The 18,423-nt window shown below is 18.0% G+C and overlaps 3 protein-coding genes across 3 annotated transcripts; 1 reads left to right on the top strand and 2 right to left on the bottom strand.

Moving 5' to 3' along the window:
- Positions 1–727: 727 nt before the first annotated feature.
- Positions 728–7,720, bottom strand: PRELSG_1022300 (conserved Plasmodium protein, unknown function; the record flags this gene model as incomplete). Its single annotated transcript, XM_028677152.1, has 1 exon — positions 728–7,720. One exon carries the CDS (start codon positions 7,718–7,720, stop codon positions 728–730), a length of 6,993 nt encoding a protein of 2,330 aa, XP_028533570.1.
- Positions 7,721–12,764: 5,044 nt separating this feature from the next.
- Positions 12,765–14,972, top strand: PRELSG_1022200 (peptidyl-prolyl cis-trans isomerase, putative; the record flags this gene model as incomplete). The annotated part of the gene is made up of 1 exon (XM_028677151.1): positions 12,765–14,972. One exon carries the CDS (start codon positions 12,765–12,767, stop codon positions 14,970–14,972), a length of 2,208 nt encoding a protein of 735 aa, XP_028533569.1.
- Positions 14,973–16,984: 2,012 nt separating this feature from the next.
- Positions 16,985–17,936, bottom strand: SIP (stripes inner membrane complex protein, putative; the record flags this gene model as incomplete). The annotated part of the gene is made up of 3 exons (XM_028677150.1): positions 16,985–17,433; positions 17,536–17,641; positions 17,757–17,936. The coding sequence occupies 3 exons, from the start codon at positions 17,934–17,936 to the stop codon at positions 16,985–16,987; spliced, it is 735 nt and encodes a 244-aa protein (XP_028533568.1).
- Between the last annotated feature and the right edge of the window lie 487 nt (positions 17,937–18,423).

Below are 18,423 nucleotides of genomic sequence, written 5' to 3'. Positions count from 1 at the left end.
TTATAATTTTATATATATATTGTGAATGAAAAATATATTTATATAACATTTCTTCATCTAATATAAAATAAAATGAAAAATATCTAATTTAGGAAATGTTAATAAATATAAAAAAAAAAAAAAAAACAATATTATAATAAAAAATTAGTATCACAAAATGAATTTTTAACTAATTTATAATATTTGACAAAAAATGCATCATATATTTTTATTCATTTTCATTTATACATAATATTAAACTTTAATATATATAAAAGAAAAAAATTATTTATTTTAAAAAAATTATAAAAAAAAGAAGGAATAAATGAAATATAATAAAATCAGTTATAAATGAATATTTTCATTTTTCTTTCCTTTTTTTTTTTTTTTTTTTAAGATTTTTTTATAAATTAAAGACTTGAAATGATTAAAAAAAAAAAAAAGGAAAGAAAAATGCAATGGAATAAGTAAATCAATTTTTTTAATAACTAAATTAACTTAAAAAAATTAGAAAGGATTGATCTATCTTCACTAAAATTATTTACATTTTAATTATATTTATTTTTTTTTTTTTTTTTTAAATATCATATTCAAAATTACAATAATTATTCAGATATTTTAATTTAATAAATTGCTTTTTTGTAAAGCACATATATATATATATATATATATAAATTTAATTTTCTATATATATTAATTATACTATATTTTCTCATGCATTTTTATATACGTTTTTTCTATTTTTTTTTCAATTATGACTTGGGTTTTGTTTTGGGTTTGAATTGGATTGAAATTTAAATAATGGAATAAATTTTTCATAAGTTTTCGGTTTTAAATTTGCATAAGGCTTACCATGATTAAAAAGCCATGTGTCATAATCCATATATATTTTTACTAATAATTGTTCAATTAATTTTTTTGCTAAAACATAATGATCATATTTTTGGCAAGATACACATAAATGTAACGATTCGTTTGCTTCTTTTTTTTCTTCTCCTTCTAAATATCCAGAGCCTCTACCTCTTAATCTCAATTTACAATCAGTATCAATACAAATCTTTTTCATATTAGTTCCTTTTAATCCTATTATTCTTTTGGCTATATCAAAACCATTATAAGGATCAATTTGAACTTCATACTTAGCTGTGTATTTTTTAATAACTAAAAAATTATCCGATACTTCATTTGGTAAGTAATGATTTTTCATAAGATTATAATTTTTATTATTATTATTCGATTTCTCTATAAGTTTATTGTCATTCTTGGATATTTTTTCCTTTTCTTCATATAATGTAAGACTTTTATTTTCAGTAATATTGCTATTAGATGTTTTATATCTATTATTAATTTTTTCTTTATTTTTTATATGATCATACATTGAATTATTATTTGATAATTTCATATCGTATTTAATTTTATCATACGTTTTTAATTTTTCGATTATGCTATTATTATCATCATTTATTTTGCTAACATATTTTAGATTATTATCAAAATTTTTAGAATTATTTATATAATTTGAAATATTAGAATTTTTTAATCTTAAATGTAAATTATTTAAATTGTGTGAATCTATTATAGTAGCATCCGAAGCGCATCTTGTAGATGTACTTTTAGCATAATTATAATCAATTATTTTTAATGTATTTATTTTATCATTTTTATTACTATTATTGTTATTTGATTTTTTAATTTTCATTTCATAATTATTAGATAAATTCAAGTCATTACTATTTCTTAAATTTGATTGTTTAATTTTATTTTTCTCACTTTCCGTTAAATTATTATAATTCATAAAATTTAATGAATTGTAATTGTAAACGCTGTTATTTCCGGTATTATTACTTAAGTTATAATTATATATTTTTTTTGATCTCATAGAACTCAAAGTATTTTCTAAATCATTGCATACTTTTTCCTTAAAGCTCGAATTTTTAATATTTAAATTGTTTTCAAAGGTTTCCAAACAATTATTTGAGGTTTTATAAAACGCTACTATTTTTTTGTTATTATTCAAATCCTTTTTTATATTGATATTTTTTGTTATATTCATTGAATAATTATTTATATCAATATTTAAATTGTTAATATTATTGCTACTGTTGTTTTTTTTTAAAATATTTCTCACACTATCATTATTAATATTACTGTTACTATTATTATTATTATTATTATTATTATTATTATTATTATTATTATTATTATTATTATTATTATTATTACTGTTACTATTATTATTATTATCATTACTGTTACTATTATTATTATTATTATCATTACTATTATTATTATTATTATTGTTATTACCATTATTATTATTATTATTATTATTAGAGTAATCAATATTGTTGTTACTCATACTATTATTATTATCATTATTATTATTATTAATATCATTATCATTATTATTATTATTATTATTATTACTCTTATTATTATTATTAGAATAATCAATATTGTTACTCATATTATTATTATTATCATTACTATTATTATTGTTGTTATTATTATTATTATTACCATTATTATTATTATTATTATTATTATTATTATTATTATTATTATTATTATTATTATTATTATTATTATTATTATTATTATTATTATTGTTACTATTATTATCAGATAAAACTTCACTTAGAAAATAATTAACAGAATTCGTACTTTTGTTGTTTGAAATTTTTGATTTTTCAATGTTATTTCCTTTTATTGGAATTTTGGATTTCCTATTACTGTTCATAATAAGAAGATTCATAATTTTTTCATCTACTTTCTTTTTTTGAGATGATTCTCCTTTTTTATTTATAGAATTACTTAAATAATTTTTTCCAATCCTTGTATTGTTTAGGGAGTTATTATGCATTGTATTATTTAGCATGCTGTTCTCTTCATTATTTTCTAAACTATTATTGAAATTTTTTTCATGCATATCATTGTTTTTATTTAATTTTGTTTTATGCTTAAAGTTGGATGCAATAGATATATCACAATTTGGTAAATCAAAACTATTATAATTATCTGCATGATTACTTGTATGATTACCATTTTCTACATTATTAATAACTTCATTTCTATTTATAGTTCTTCCTATAATATGTTCATTTAAAAAATTGCTTGTACTGTTATTGTATATATCTTCACTTAAATTCTTATTCTTCTCATCACCATTTACTTTTGAATTATTATATTGTTTATTATAAGAGTAATTATTCATATTTGTATTTTCATTCATATCTAAGAATAAAATGTTCTCGTTTCTTATTTCAACTTCTTTAGAATTCACGATATTTTTATTTTCTTTTAACAAAGGATATTGAGATAATTTATGCAAAATGCCTAAGTTTTCATTTTTTATATTGTTGTAATAATTCATATTTTCTTTATAATTATAATAATTTTTTATAAACTTATTCTCCACATATTTACTTAATTTATTTATTATATCTAAATTGTTCATAGTATTTGTATAATCATTTAATAGCGTTTTTTTAAAATTATTATCAGCATTTTTCATATCATTCATAAAATATCTTTCTGCATTCTCTTCTATACTATTATTTACATATATAGAAGTTTCATCATTCAAATTATATTCATGTTTACTATTATATATTTCATTTTTTCTACAATTATCATATACAGAATTTATATTACCATTATCATTACCATTATTATTTAAATTAACAATATTAAATGAATTGATAATATTAATGTTTTTATTTTCATTTTTTATATCATTTATATTATAGTCTTTATAATCATTTAGATGATAATTAACACTAGTCATAACATGATTTTGTTTATCATTGGTGTTATTTACATTAAATCTATTTTTCGAGCATGTATTTTCACTTCTTATATTATTCATTACATTATAAAGACTAGAATATTCAAAATTATCTTTTTTTTTTGTAGGTACATTTACATTATGTACATCAGTAATACCACTAATATAGTTAAAGCTGTTTGCATGATCAAAATCCTTAGTATTGTGAATATTATTAATACTACTGATATCATTAATTTTATTAGAATCATTAATATCATTAGTTTTATTGATATCATCAATATTGTTATTAATATCGTCAAATTTATTAATATTTACTGTACTGTTAATATTATTCATATCAATGTTATAACTGCTATTATTCACAATATCATTTCTTTGATTGTTATAACTAATAGAATCATTAATATTTCTAATATTATCATTTATACTCATATTTTTATTATTAAAAATATTATTCAATATATTTTTATAATCATCTTCATTATTTACAATTGACCTATTATTATTTTCTGTGAAATTATTATTTACGCTAGTTTTATAATATAAATTCATATAGTTTTTTTGATCATTTATATAATTTTTTTCAAGAAATTTTTTTATATATTTCATAAAAGAGTCGTTTTTATTTACATTATAAGAATTATCACTAAAATTATTTTCTATTTTATTATTTAGATTTCCATCTGATAAATTATCAATTTCATTCATACAGTTGTATGTATTATTATTTATATCATTAATTGTATTTCCATTATTATTATTATCAATAATTTCATTAATAGCAGATAAATTATTATAACTTAATTCAGCACTATTTAAGAATAAATTGAAATTATTATTTATCATACTATTGTTTGCATTGTAATGCATTATATCATTTCCTATACTTTTATTTGCCACATTTTCTTTTAGAAATTTTTTTTCTAATATTAATTTAATTGCATTATTATATTTATTATCGCTATTATTAAGAATTTTATTAACATTAATATCAATAACATCATCATTTCTATAACTTACATTACATTCATTATTATTATTTTCATTATTATTATTATTATTATCAATATTATTGTCATTATCATTATCATTATCATTTTTAACATTATTCTCATCGTAATTATGATTATATTCAATACTTCTAAAGTTATCATCATTAGTGTTATTATTATTATTGTTACTATTCCTATAACTTTGTGAATGAATGTCATCACATTTAAAACAACCATTATATAAAATGTTTTTATAACCTATATAATTTTGCTTCCTATATAAATTATCATTTATATTGTTGTTGCTATTTATAGAACTATATATAGAATTGATGTCATTAAAATTTTCTTGTTTATTTTTACTTCTTACTTCTTTTTGAACATTACATGTATCATCATTATTTATATCACTGATCATATTTTTATTTCTATCAATTGATATTTTACAAGAATGCGAACCTAAAAGATTGTTGTTATTAATATTAATCACATCACTACCAGTATTACCATTTATTCTATAGATGCATTTGTTGTCATTATTGCTATTATTATTACTGTTATTTAAACTGTCGTAAGTTAAATTATAAATATCCTTATTTGCATTAAAATTATTGTTTTCAATAAAAATATCATTTATATTATTATTTAAAGTATTATTTTCATCACAGTTTTCTTCTCTTTCTTCATTACTATCCATTGAATGATCTATTGCTTTATTATCAAAATTAATATTTCTATTAGTTTCAAAAGTGATGTTTGTTTCTATATTATTTGAATTGCAATTTAAATGAATTTTCAAATTTTCATTTTTTCCAGAGATTATATTCTTATTCACTGTCATATCATTATCAAAATTATTATATATTATATTATTGATGTCATATTTTTTAATATCTGAATTTTCATTTCCATTCATTTTACAACCAAAATTAAATAAATCACTATTATATTTATTTAAATTACTTATAAAACCATCCATACATTTTTCGTTCTTACTACTATTAGAACAAATGCTGTAACTTCTAGAATTTTCTTTAGAGTTATTCAAATTTTTAATGTTAAAATCATTATTATTGCTTTTTATTATATACTCATTATTAAGTTTTTGGCTAATATAATTGCTTTTTTCTTGCTCTTCATAATTATTCTTATTATTATTTTTAAGCACACTTTCAAATAATTTTGATTTGTATGAATCATAATCTTCTTGTTTCATATTTTCAACAGTATATACACTTTTACTTTCACTTTCATCCTCATTTATTATATTAAAATCAACATTAATTTTATCCACATTGTTGTTATTATCTTTATTGTCCTTGTTATAAATATTTTTGTAATTGTTCAAGTAATCTAAAACAGAAAAATTATATTCTTTTAAAAAATTTAATTCTTTTTCATTGCTATTTGGAGAATTTAAGTAATTTTTATTTTCTGCATTTGATATATCTGTGTTATTTTTTTGAATATCATTTTCATTTACAGTATTATCATATAACACACATGATAATTTCCTGACGGAGTTATTATTCATATAATTACTTTCGGCATTTATCTCATTTTCTATATTGTTAGATTCAACTTCAAATTTATTTGCATCCATATATGAAGTAAATATTAATTCTTTATCATTCTTTTCTTTTATTTTACTATAATTACTAAAATCATAATTCTTTTCAAGATTATAATTATCATGGCATTCGGCTTCTGAATTATTGAAAGAATTAATTATTTTAAAATTAGTTGACGATAAAAAAGGATTGCTAGCATTGTTCTCTTTAATATTATCGCTTAAATTATTTTCCCTCTTATTTTCATGGTTATTGAATTTATTATAATTATTTATTTCGTTAGAACTAGAACAATATATCTTCATTTTTGCATTTTCATCTATATTATATATTATATTTTTATCTTCATTTATTTGATTCTTTAAAATTTTATCTATTTCCTTATTTACATTATAATTAGTTGAATTTTTAGGAATGTTATTATAAATCAAATTCTCTTTATATAAGTGCGTATCATTTAAAACATGTGCTGTATTTTCACTATATTTACTGTCATCATTAACACTAAAATTATTGAAACTCTCAGTATTAGGATTCAAAATATTATTACCATTATTGATATGAATATTATTATTAATAATCTTTTTATCACTATTATTATTATTATTATTATTATTATTTTCATTATTAATGATACTACTAAGTGTTTGTTCTTGATTTTCATCATTAGAGCTACTAAAATTATTAAAATTTAAATTGCTATCTACAAACTTTTTAGGATTGCTATTTTTATTTAAGCTGTTATTTTTTTTTTTATTATTCTTTTGGCATTTCTTACCTTGGTTAATGATTAAATCAGAACTAATTGTAAACTTTGTATCATTATATATAACATTATAATTATTGCTTTTATTAAAACAAATGTTCTTACTATTATAATTACTTTCGTTGATACAATCAATTTCATCATTATGCTTATTACTAATATTGTTAATAAAATTTTCATTATTGTTGTTATTATTATTATGAAAATTGTTATTACTACTTTCAATATTTTCTATATTGCTATTGTAATTCTTATATACAATATCATAATTTCTTGTGTTATAGCTATCTCCTTCATGTAACACTTTTAAATCATGAATACCTACACATTTATCCTTAAAATCATTAGAATTATTTAGTAAAAATTTTCTTTTTTCATTTGTTGCATTTCTATCATTTATTTTTTCTTGATTATTTGAAATTTGATTTAAATTCATACTTTTATTTTCTACCATACATAATTTTGCCTTCTTTTCTAGACATTTCTTTTGGTGTATTTTATCCTGTAAGATCTTATTTTCAGTATTTGTGCAATTCCTTACATTTTCATTGGACAGAGTCTTTATTTTTGTATTATAAAAGTTTGATTTTTCAGATTCTTGCAATGATTGATTATTTTCCATTTTATTAAAATTTATAACATGAAAAAAAAAAAAAAGATTAGTAAATATATATGTGCATACAAATAAATATATAGAGTAAATGAAAATATTTATTTTTCATTAAAAATTAAACAAAAGTTGAGAATTAAGGAAAAATAGAAACTATATGGTTTCCAAAAAAAAATTATATTTTCTTTTTAATTTTTCTTTGTGTTTAATTATTTACTCAATTTTTTATTTTTTAATTATTTATACAAAAAAACTTATGTTTTTAAATTATTTTATAATTTCAAAAAAAAAATTTTAAAACATGTAATTTAATTATAGCTAAATAGTTTTTTTTATTAAATTCATAATACAAAATAATTAATAAATTTACGGTTAAAGGAATGAATATTTTTCATTTTTTTTTTTTTTTAATTTAAATTAAATTTATTCTAAGTTGCCAATGTATATTTTGTATTCATATACTTGTAAATCAATTTATTTTTAAATATATTAAAACTTTTATATATTTAAATCTTTTTACTTTTCTTTTTCCGTTACTTTAATTAAATATGGTTGCTATTTATTTATTTTAAGTATATATATATATATATATATATATATATATATATATTTATGGAAAAAAAAAAAATGATTTAATGAAAATATCAATAAATAAATAATAAATTTATTTAAAATTAAAAAACAAAAAAAAAAAAAGAAAAAAAATTATAAAATTCACAACAGAATTTTCAAAAACAAAAAAGTTATTCCTAAAAATAAAAGAATATAATTCTAATGTATGAAATATTACTTGATATACGCAATATTTTTATGTATAAAAATAAATTAGAATAAGTATATTTTTTTATTTTTTACTATATACAATAATTCATAAATATATATGCATTTGAGAATTTAAGTTTTTTTTTTTTTTTTTAAATTATTAAATAAGATTAAAATATTATTTTAAAATTACACTTTAGTTACATTTATGTCATTGTTATTATTTTAGTTCATCACAAGTACTTGTAACATAAAAATTTGCAATAAATTTTATGATTCTTTTAATGTGAAAAAAACTAAAAATATAAAAAAAAAAAAAAAAACATATTTTAAAAATTTTTTACAATTAATATATTAAATAACAAGTTAAAATACACAAAATAAAAAAGAGAGGAAAATAGACAAATGTGAATATATCATCAGACATATATATGAAAGATAATTATATATATATATTAGAAAAAAATGAATTTCTACAAGAACATAAATACCATTTTGAAAATATTTAGATAATTTATTGATAAATTATTTATATATTTTTGTAATTTTTAATAATATAAATATAAGAACAAAATGTGATAATTTACAATAAATTATTACATTCATTCCAAAAATTATTTGACATACAAATTTTATCTACCTATATACTATTTTTATATATTTATAAATTAATTTAGATGGAAAACTTATTTTAAAAAAAAAAAGAAAAAAAAATAATAATAATAAAATAATAAAAATAGCAAACATTAATGAGTATGCTTTGTAAATTACATATAAAATATAAATTTAATTGTAACAATATTTTTTTTCTTTTTCTTAATATAAAATTGACAAAGTAGTGGAAATGTATAAATGGAATATATAATAAATAAAAAAATGCGTTAAGCTTTATATATATAAATGCAAAGAAAAAAAAAATTTACGTTTTTTATTTTTGCAAATTTTAAAGAATTTTATATAAAATAGAAAAAAATATATTTAAAAAAAAAGAGAAAAAAAAAAGAAAAAGCATGAAATAAAAATATCAAATTGTTAAAAATAAAATTATTTTGGGGTTACCCCCATAATCACAATGCTCACAATATGCCTTCATAAATTATTTAGAAAGAGTAATTAAATATTAAAAAATAGTAAATTCTATTTTTATATCAACATATCTTTAAAAATAAGAAAAAAAAAAAATCTTATGTTTATAAATGTATGTTATAAAAAACGTATTTTTACAATATTTATTAAAAAATTTACGTATATAATAAAATTCATAAAAAAAAAAAAGAAAAATTAATAAAATTCCATTTTTAAGAAATTGAAAATAATAAAGTAGAAAAAAAAAATTAAGCCAAAAAAAAAATATTTCATAAAAATTGTGTTCCATATAATTATCAATTTTGTCTATGCATTTATAATAGTATTTTTAAAAATTATACAAAATATACATTTTTGCTTTTTTATTAAAATATTTTATTTTAAAAAGTTTTAAATTATTTTAAGCATTGAAATAATACTTAATTTTTATATGAAAAAAAATTTTTTTTTTTCAAAATGTTTTTTCTTTTTTCATAATATATTTTCTATTTTTTTTTTTTTTTTTCAAGTACATTTTATAAATATTTTTTTTTTTCTTACTTAAATACATTAAAATAATAGAATATAAAAAAAAATTAATAAAAATAACCCATATATTAGAATATAAACTTACTTACGCATAAACAATGAGCACGTATAAAATTTATACTAGATTTATTTCATGGACCCAAAAGTTTAAAACGTGTGCAAATATATTTTTATATATATTTTTTTTTAACTAAAACAAATAGGTGCAAATATGAAACATTGATTTCTTTAAAAAAAAAAATTAAATATATAAAAATTGTAAGTAATAAACTAACATAAATTGTCAATATAACAAAAAAAGAAGTATAAATGTTATTAATTCAAGGAAAATAATACATGTCTTCATAATGTACATAGAAAAAGAAAAAAATAAATTATAATAAATTATAATAAATTGATATAAAAAGTAAAAGTGGGTAAACTATATAATTAAGAAATCTATTGTTTAAATAACTATAAATATTTTTTATAGCAGTGCTCGCACTTTTATACACTTTTTTTGCATGTATTCAAAAAAGAGAAAAAAAACTATGAATATAATGTATATTTTGTCATAATTTATAGCATTTTTATTAATTGCAAAAATTGCTAGCGTTTTCTTTATATAAAATTCTCATTTAAAAATACTCTAAAAGTTTATTATTTGAAAATATAATAGTAAAAAAATAAGGAATATATATATATACAAATATAAAGGTTTGGCAATGTAAAAAAAAAAAAAAAAAAAAAAATCCACACAAATTCACAAATTTTTTTTAAAAATACACATAAATAAAATATAAAAAATATATTATAAATAAAATATAATAGAGATAATAAACCTAATTTTTTAAAATTACTCTAAAAAGTCAACATCATTTAACCTAGTTCATTTCTTTTTCATGCATAAATTATTAAATATATAAATGTGCATACATTAAAATACACAAAAATATACACTTATATAAATATGAAAATACATTAATCACCATTACGAGAATACTAGTCATAATTTTTTTTCTATGTTATTATAAAAATAATAGGAATATCAATAAATTCAAATAAAATCTTAATGTATTGTGTACAGATATGGAAAAATATTTTTTTTTTATAAATTTCACATGAAATTATAGTTCAAATGTATAAACATGTTTATAAGAACACATTTATACAAATTTTAATATATTTTATTTGAAAATTGGAAAAACATTTTATTGCATTTTTTAAAATAAATTATCCATAAGTTGGTGCTTTATAAATATGTACTACAATAAATACTCTTAATATAATTATCCATTTCATGCATAAAAATATTAAATAAATGTTTACAATTTTATTATATAAACAATATTATATTTACGTATATTGTATGTATTTCTCTTTACACATATTTGTATATTCATATTTAAACAGAAATATGTATATATTTATATTTAATATTACTTTATATCATTGTTTTATTAATCTAGAAAATTCATAACATTTTGCATCAAAAAAAAAAATTATCTATTAAAATACAGAAACATTTTATTAGTGTAAAACATAAATGCCATTGGGTAGCATTTAGTTATTTATAAAAATTCTATTGTTTGCTTTTGTAATATAAATGCCACATGTATTACAAGCATTGTCTCATTTCATTCTAAATTTTAAAAAAAATTTTAAAATATAATCTATAATTATACGTTTTATTGAAAACCTTGTACTTTCAATAATTTTAAAATAAAATAAATTGTCTACACAAATAGATTATTAATTTTTAGTATCACATAAGTTTGCTATATTATTATTACATTTATGTTTTTCACTTTATTTCATGAAAAATTATTTCTAGGCTAAATCCTTTCGTAAATTTTCATTTAAAAATGTATGTTCCCATAAAATTTACAATGTTTTAACTATAAAATGATCAATTTTTCAATAAATAAAAATAGCAATAATTTAGTCGTACTAAAGAAATGATTTCACGTAGTTTATTCATAATGTGTTATAAACTGACACAATTATATATAGAAAGTATTAACTAAAAAAAATAATGAAAACTATAATAATATGAAAATGAAATATTTAGTTTAAAATATATATATATGACTAAATATAATTGATATTATTTTCTATTTTAAATGTTAACCATACTTTTTTTCATTTTTTAAACATTTTAGTAAAAAATTCTCCATTTAAAAGCCTGTGATATATTATGATATATATATATATATATATATTTATTAAATAATTTACTAAAAAAAAAAATTTTAATTAACAAGTTCTGAAAATAAAATTTTTTTTTGAATAGTTAAAATATATATAAATCATATATTCATTGTTTAAAAATACTAATTTTTTTTTTCTTACATTAATTTTTCATTTGCTATTATCTTAAAATTATTTGTGATTATATATAAAGTCCCAGGACCAATAATATATTTGTTTTTTTAATTTTTAAATAACTTATAATTTAAATCAAATGAATTTGCATATATTTTAAAGTTTTGCATAACATTTTTAGGTTTATGAAGAATTAACTTATAGAAAAATATTTATTTTTTTAAAAACTTTTCATAAAAGTAAACGTAAAAAAAATAAAAATATTTTTTTTAAATTTATTATCATGAAGCAATGAATATCATTAATTCCTAAATATTTTTAAATAATTTTTAAAATATAATGAATTATAACATTTTAAAAGAAATAATTAAAAAAAATGAATATGAATGATAATGTTCCCAACAAAAATGAAGAGAAAGAAAAAAATGATAATATGCATGAAAATGAAGAGAAAGAAGATGAGATTAGCAAAAATAAAAAAGAAGGAAATGATAAATATGATTTTTATTCTTTAGATAATGAATCAAGTGATGGAAGCTATGGACCAGCTCCTTTAGAAGAAATAAATGATAGTTGTGAAGTAGATGATCCATATGATAAAAATTCTGAAGATTTAATGAATAACAAGAAAAGTTCTATATATGTAAAAAAAGTAGAAAACGAAAGTGACGGAGAAAAAAAAAAGGAAAATATATCAAATAAAAGAAAAATTACAAAAATAAGCAAAAATAAAAAAAAAGCTAGAATAAATAATGATATATATCTAAAGAATATTCCTACTAATAAGAATTACGAAATAAGTTATATGCATACAGATACTGTAACTCAAGTTCTTGTGAGTAATAAAAAAAAATATATAGTAACAGGAAGTGCTGATGGAGTGATAAAATTTTGGTATAAAAATGTAGGCTCTATTGAATTTGTGAAACATTTTAAAATTCATTCAGATGAGATTATTTGTTTGTTTATTTCAGAAGATGAAGAGGTATTAGGTAGTTTATCAAAAGATAAAACTTACAAGCAATTTGATATTAGTAGCTTTGACATGAATATAATTATAAAATTAGATTTTGCTCCTCAAACAGGAGAGTTTATATATTCATCTCTTTTCTCCACTTCTGTAAAAGTTGCTATATCTTCAAATGAAAAACCATGCATATATATTTACAAGCCTTTAGAAAGTGACACATGTATGCAAGTAATAAATTTTAGTTGTAACATTATTGAAATTATAAAGTATAATAAATTTTACGATTTATGCATATTAAGTGATAATAATGGGCTCATTGACATTGTTGATGCAACTTATTTTAAATTTCCTAAATATGAACATGATAATACAAAAAACCAAAAAAATAATGAAACGAATACTAATAAATCTAATAAAAGATACAATATAAAGAAATTAGGATTTTCTTTTAAAAGTGAAACAGATTTATATGAACTGTGCAAGTATAAGACATATGCATTATGCATAAGCTTAAGTTTAGATGGTAAATTTATGGCTGTTTTATCAGAAAACTATTTTTTACGAATATATAAATTTAAAACTATGAAATTATATAGGGTTTATGATGAAAGTACAGAAATGTATCTAACAGCTCAAAATGATCCCTTAAAAAAAGATTTGCATATAGATAGTTTAGATTTTGGAAAAAGACTATTTATTGAAAAAGAAATAAAAAAAGTTATGAAAAATCAGAATATAAAATTGGATATGATTATTTTTGATGAATCAAATCAATACATAATATATTCTACTTTTATTGGTATAAAAGTTGTTAATTTTACCACTAATCAATTATGTTACATAATTGGAAAAAATGAAACCAATTTACGCTACTTATCCCTTTCATTATACCAAAAAATAATACCAGTAAACAAAATTAGAGCAAATGTTCATGAATCTCTATATATAAATGAAAAAAACATATCTGATTGTGCTTTATTTTGCACTGTTTATAAAAAATCAAGATTTTATGTTTTTACAAAAAAGGCATTAAACGAACATGAATTAGAAGAAAGAGATATATATAATGAGCAGCCAACAAAAAATGATTTAAATTCTTTCTTGTCTACGCCTTTGAAAAATATAGAAAATAGTACTAAAATCCCTAAAAGTGCAATAATTTATACAACTATGGGAGAAATATATATTAATCTTTTTTATAAAGAATGTAAAAAAACTGTACAAAATTTTTCTGTTCATTCACAAAACGGATACTATAATAATTGCATATTTCATCGAGTTATCAAGCATTTTATGATTCAAACTGGGGATCCCTCAGGAGATGGTACAGGAGGGGAAAGTATCTGGGGTCATGAATTTGAAGATGAATTTTTCGATCATCTGAATCATTCCAAACCTTTTATGGTCTCTATGGCAAACTGTGGCCCCAATACTAATGGATCTCAATTTTTTATAACTACAGTGCCTTGTCCTTGGCTTGATTTTAAGCATACGGTTTTTGGAAAAGTAACTCAGGGAACTAAAGTTGTTTTGGATATAGAAAATGTACGTACTGACAAAAAGGACAAACCTTTAGAAAGTATTAAAATTTTAAACATAAAAATTGATCATTAATTTTTTTTTTTTTCTTTATATATGATGTATTGAAATTATTATAAAAAATTATTCTATATACTTTTTTTTTCTAATATATATATATAATATAAGGCATTATAAAATTATTTCAAAATTCATTTCATTTTTTTTTTGTGTGTGCATGCATGTCCATAAAAAATAACTTATTATATTTTATATTTATTTTTGTTTTTTCTTTATTTTAGTAAATTTACACTGCTACATAAACGCTTTTAAAAATATACTTTAAATCAAATAATTTTTATTCATTAGATAAATTTTTAAATTTATGCCCTTCTTAAGAAAATTTACAGCTTCACTACATTTACTCATTTCTTTTTATAGTATTTAAAAAAATCCATTTTTATAATATTTTTCTTTTTTCACTTTTTAATCTTTAACATCATTTGATTAGTTCTTAATAACGTGTAAGGATAATTCTTATATTTCAAATGATATCTTTGTGTATTTTCATCGTAACCACATTTTGCTTTTTTTTTCAATAATAAATTAATAGTTAACTAATAATAATTTTTATTTTATTTTTTTTTTATAAGAAAATGTGTTTATACTTCTTTGATACAAAGGAAATAATTGTTTACTTACTCCATATCACAAATAATATCACTAATTGTTAGAAAATTAGCACACTAAACAAAATTTTTAACTAATATAAAAATGATATATAAGAATTAAAAAAAACTCTTTTAAAAAAAAAATATTTAATGAATTAATTTTCCTTATAAAATAAATAAAGAAAACATATTTTATTTTTAATCTTCTTGCTATAATATTGTATTTATATATACATGTGTAAAAAATATTTTCCTTCTTTAATTTTTAAAAATCCGATCTATGTTTTTTTTTAATTAAAACTAAAATAACTCAAAAAGAAAAAATACTTTATTATCCATATTAAATATATATAACTCTTTTAAAATTACTCTAATATTGCTATTTTAAGTCTACAGATAAAAGTTCCACCTTTAATAGTTATTTATATTAAATATTTATAGTATCTTAATTTTTCATAAAGTTAATTTTTATTCAAATAAAATTCTTTATCTTAATTTTTAGAAAATATAAACTTTTTTCTTAAAAATTTTAAATTGATTCACACATTTTATTTTTCTTTTCATTTTATAACTTTAATCTATTAATGTGAAATTAAGTTACGTAAAATGTGGACAAAGAATAATTTCCTCTTTTATATGCATAGAGAATTTATTTTTTATAAAATTGATTTAACTATAGACTTTCTTACCTGAAAAAACTAGAAATTTTTAATGCTTTCTTTATTTTTTAATCAACATGCTTTATTTAATTAAAATCAAAGTATTTGTTATGAAATCAAAAGAAAGAATAATTCATATTTTTAATCAAGTTCTAATTTATGAAATTGAAAAAAAAAAACAATTTAGTACAAACCAAATTAGTGAAATAAAAACTTAATTTTTATCTTTTGAGAATCATTAATAATAAAAAAATAACAAATAAAATATACATATGAAATTGTGATTTAATGCCTTTGACAAAATTAAGAATATAATAAATATAAGTTTTTATTATTAAAGTATCTATCATAAAATTCCATAATAATTATAAGTAAAATATAAAATAATATATTTCACTAATCCCAAAACAAAACATAGACAACTTTTTTATAGCTTCATTTTTATTTAAAATAGAAAATATAAATATATATAATTAAAATTAACAAAAATATATATGTCTGTAAATAATTTTCTGATAATTAATACTTTTAATTTAAAATTTTTTATTTAATATAAAGCATAACATAAAAATACGAACAAAAAAAAAACGTTTTTAAAAATTAATTAAAATTATTATTGCTATCAAATATATAATAAATTTATCAACTTGTAAAAATAAGCTATTTTTTATTTAAATTAAAAAATCAATTTATTAAAAATTAAAAAACGGAGTTTTTTTTTATTATTGAATAATACTATAAATATAAATATATCAAAATACTCAATAGACATACTCTTTTATCTTTTAAAAAAATGGGGAGATATTGATTCATTTACTCTTAAATAATTACCTTCTCTTGTAGAAATATTAATTGGTGAAGATGCATGAGAAAGAACTGGGACTATCATAGGATTTAATGTTTTTGGTAATATAGCTGAATTATGTATTGGAGATGGATTTATAAATCCTTGCCTCAACGATTTTATTAAAGCATCTCTTTCTTCTTTGAATCTTCGAACTCTATTTGTAATATCGTTAAAGGTTTGTTGTAATCTAACTTTATGCCCAGGTAGCCATCTAGTATTATTAAATTTTTCTACATCATCAAGAGAATTAGTAGATAATGTACATAATGTTTCTATTGTGTCAAACCCAGCATTGATAAAATGTACTGATATTTCTACTGGCAATTTTTGATATTTAAAAAATTCCACTACTAATAATCTGTCTTGCTCTAAATCTGGATCTGTATGAAAAAAAAAAAAAATATATTATACTCATGTAAATTTCTTAACGAAAATAACTAGCATTTATTATTTGTATAAATATATTAAAATGTTAAAAAAACCTCCATTCCATATAGCTTCAAATCCATGTAAATGCTCCGGATAATGTTTACATAAAAAATCAACAATAAAATGTATTACATTGCTTGGTTCTCTTTCATCAATCTCCTATAGAAAATGCAAATACATATAATTTTTTCTTTTCTAATTCATTTTTTATTTCTTAATTTTATATACACAAATACGCATAACACTTCAATAAAAATTTTGCTAATATTTTTACTTGAGCTATTCTTGCTAATAATTGTTGAACATTAGACTTCTTACTATAAACACTTTTTTTACTTAATTTTTTGGAACTTGAATTACTGTCTGCATTTGATGATATATCATCATCTATTTTTATCCTTTTATCGGAATTATTCTCCGTTTGTGACTGTGATTCACTAAAAGTTTTTGACATTTTTGAAATTTATTAATATATATATATAAATATTTGCATTTAAATATTTTTTTTAATTAAACATCTTTTCATCCAAATAAAATAAAGAGTTTAAGTAAGTTGATATTTTTTTTTTCTCAAAATTATTAAAATTTTTTAATCATTTTATAATTTTTTTATTTTTGAGGTGTTTTTTTTTTTTTTTTTTTTTTTTTTTTTGTGCATGAATTTCTTCAACACGTTTAAATAAAAAAAAAAATGAAAGTGGATTGTTATTTTTATTTATTTTCTGGTTTGTTCAGAACATTTATGTTTTTTTTTTTAAATAATAATGTATGTAAACAAGCATTTGTAAACTGTGTAGCTATAAAAATTTCTCATAAAAAACATTAGATAAAAAAACCTTTTTTTTTTGAAAATTCTCAGCTGTTATTTTTAAATTATAACATTTTAAATAAAAATTCAACTGTCATTTTTGCATCTCATTAAACGAATAATCAATCATTGT

The sequence above is a fragment of the Plasmodium relictum genome (genome assembly GCF_900005765.1).
Source record: "Plasmodium relictum strain SGS1 genome assembly, chromosome: 10".
Taxonomy (NCBI): Eukaryota; Apicomplexa; class Aconoidasida; order Haemosporida; family Plasmodiidae; genus Plasmodium; species Plasmodium relictum.
Note: the sequence above shows the minus strand (reverse complement) of the source record. Positions and strands in the feature narration are given on the sequence as shown.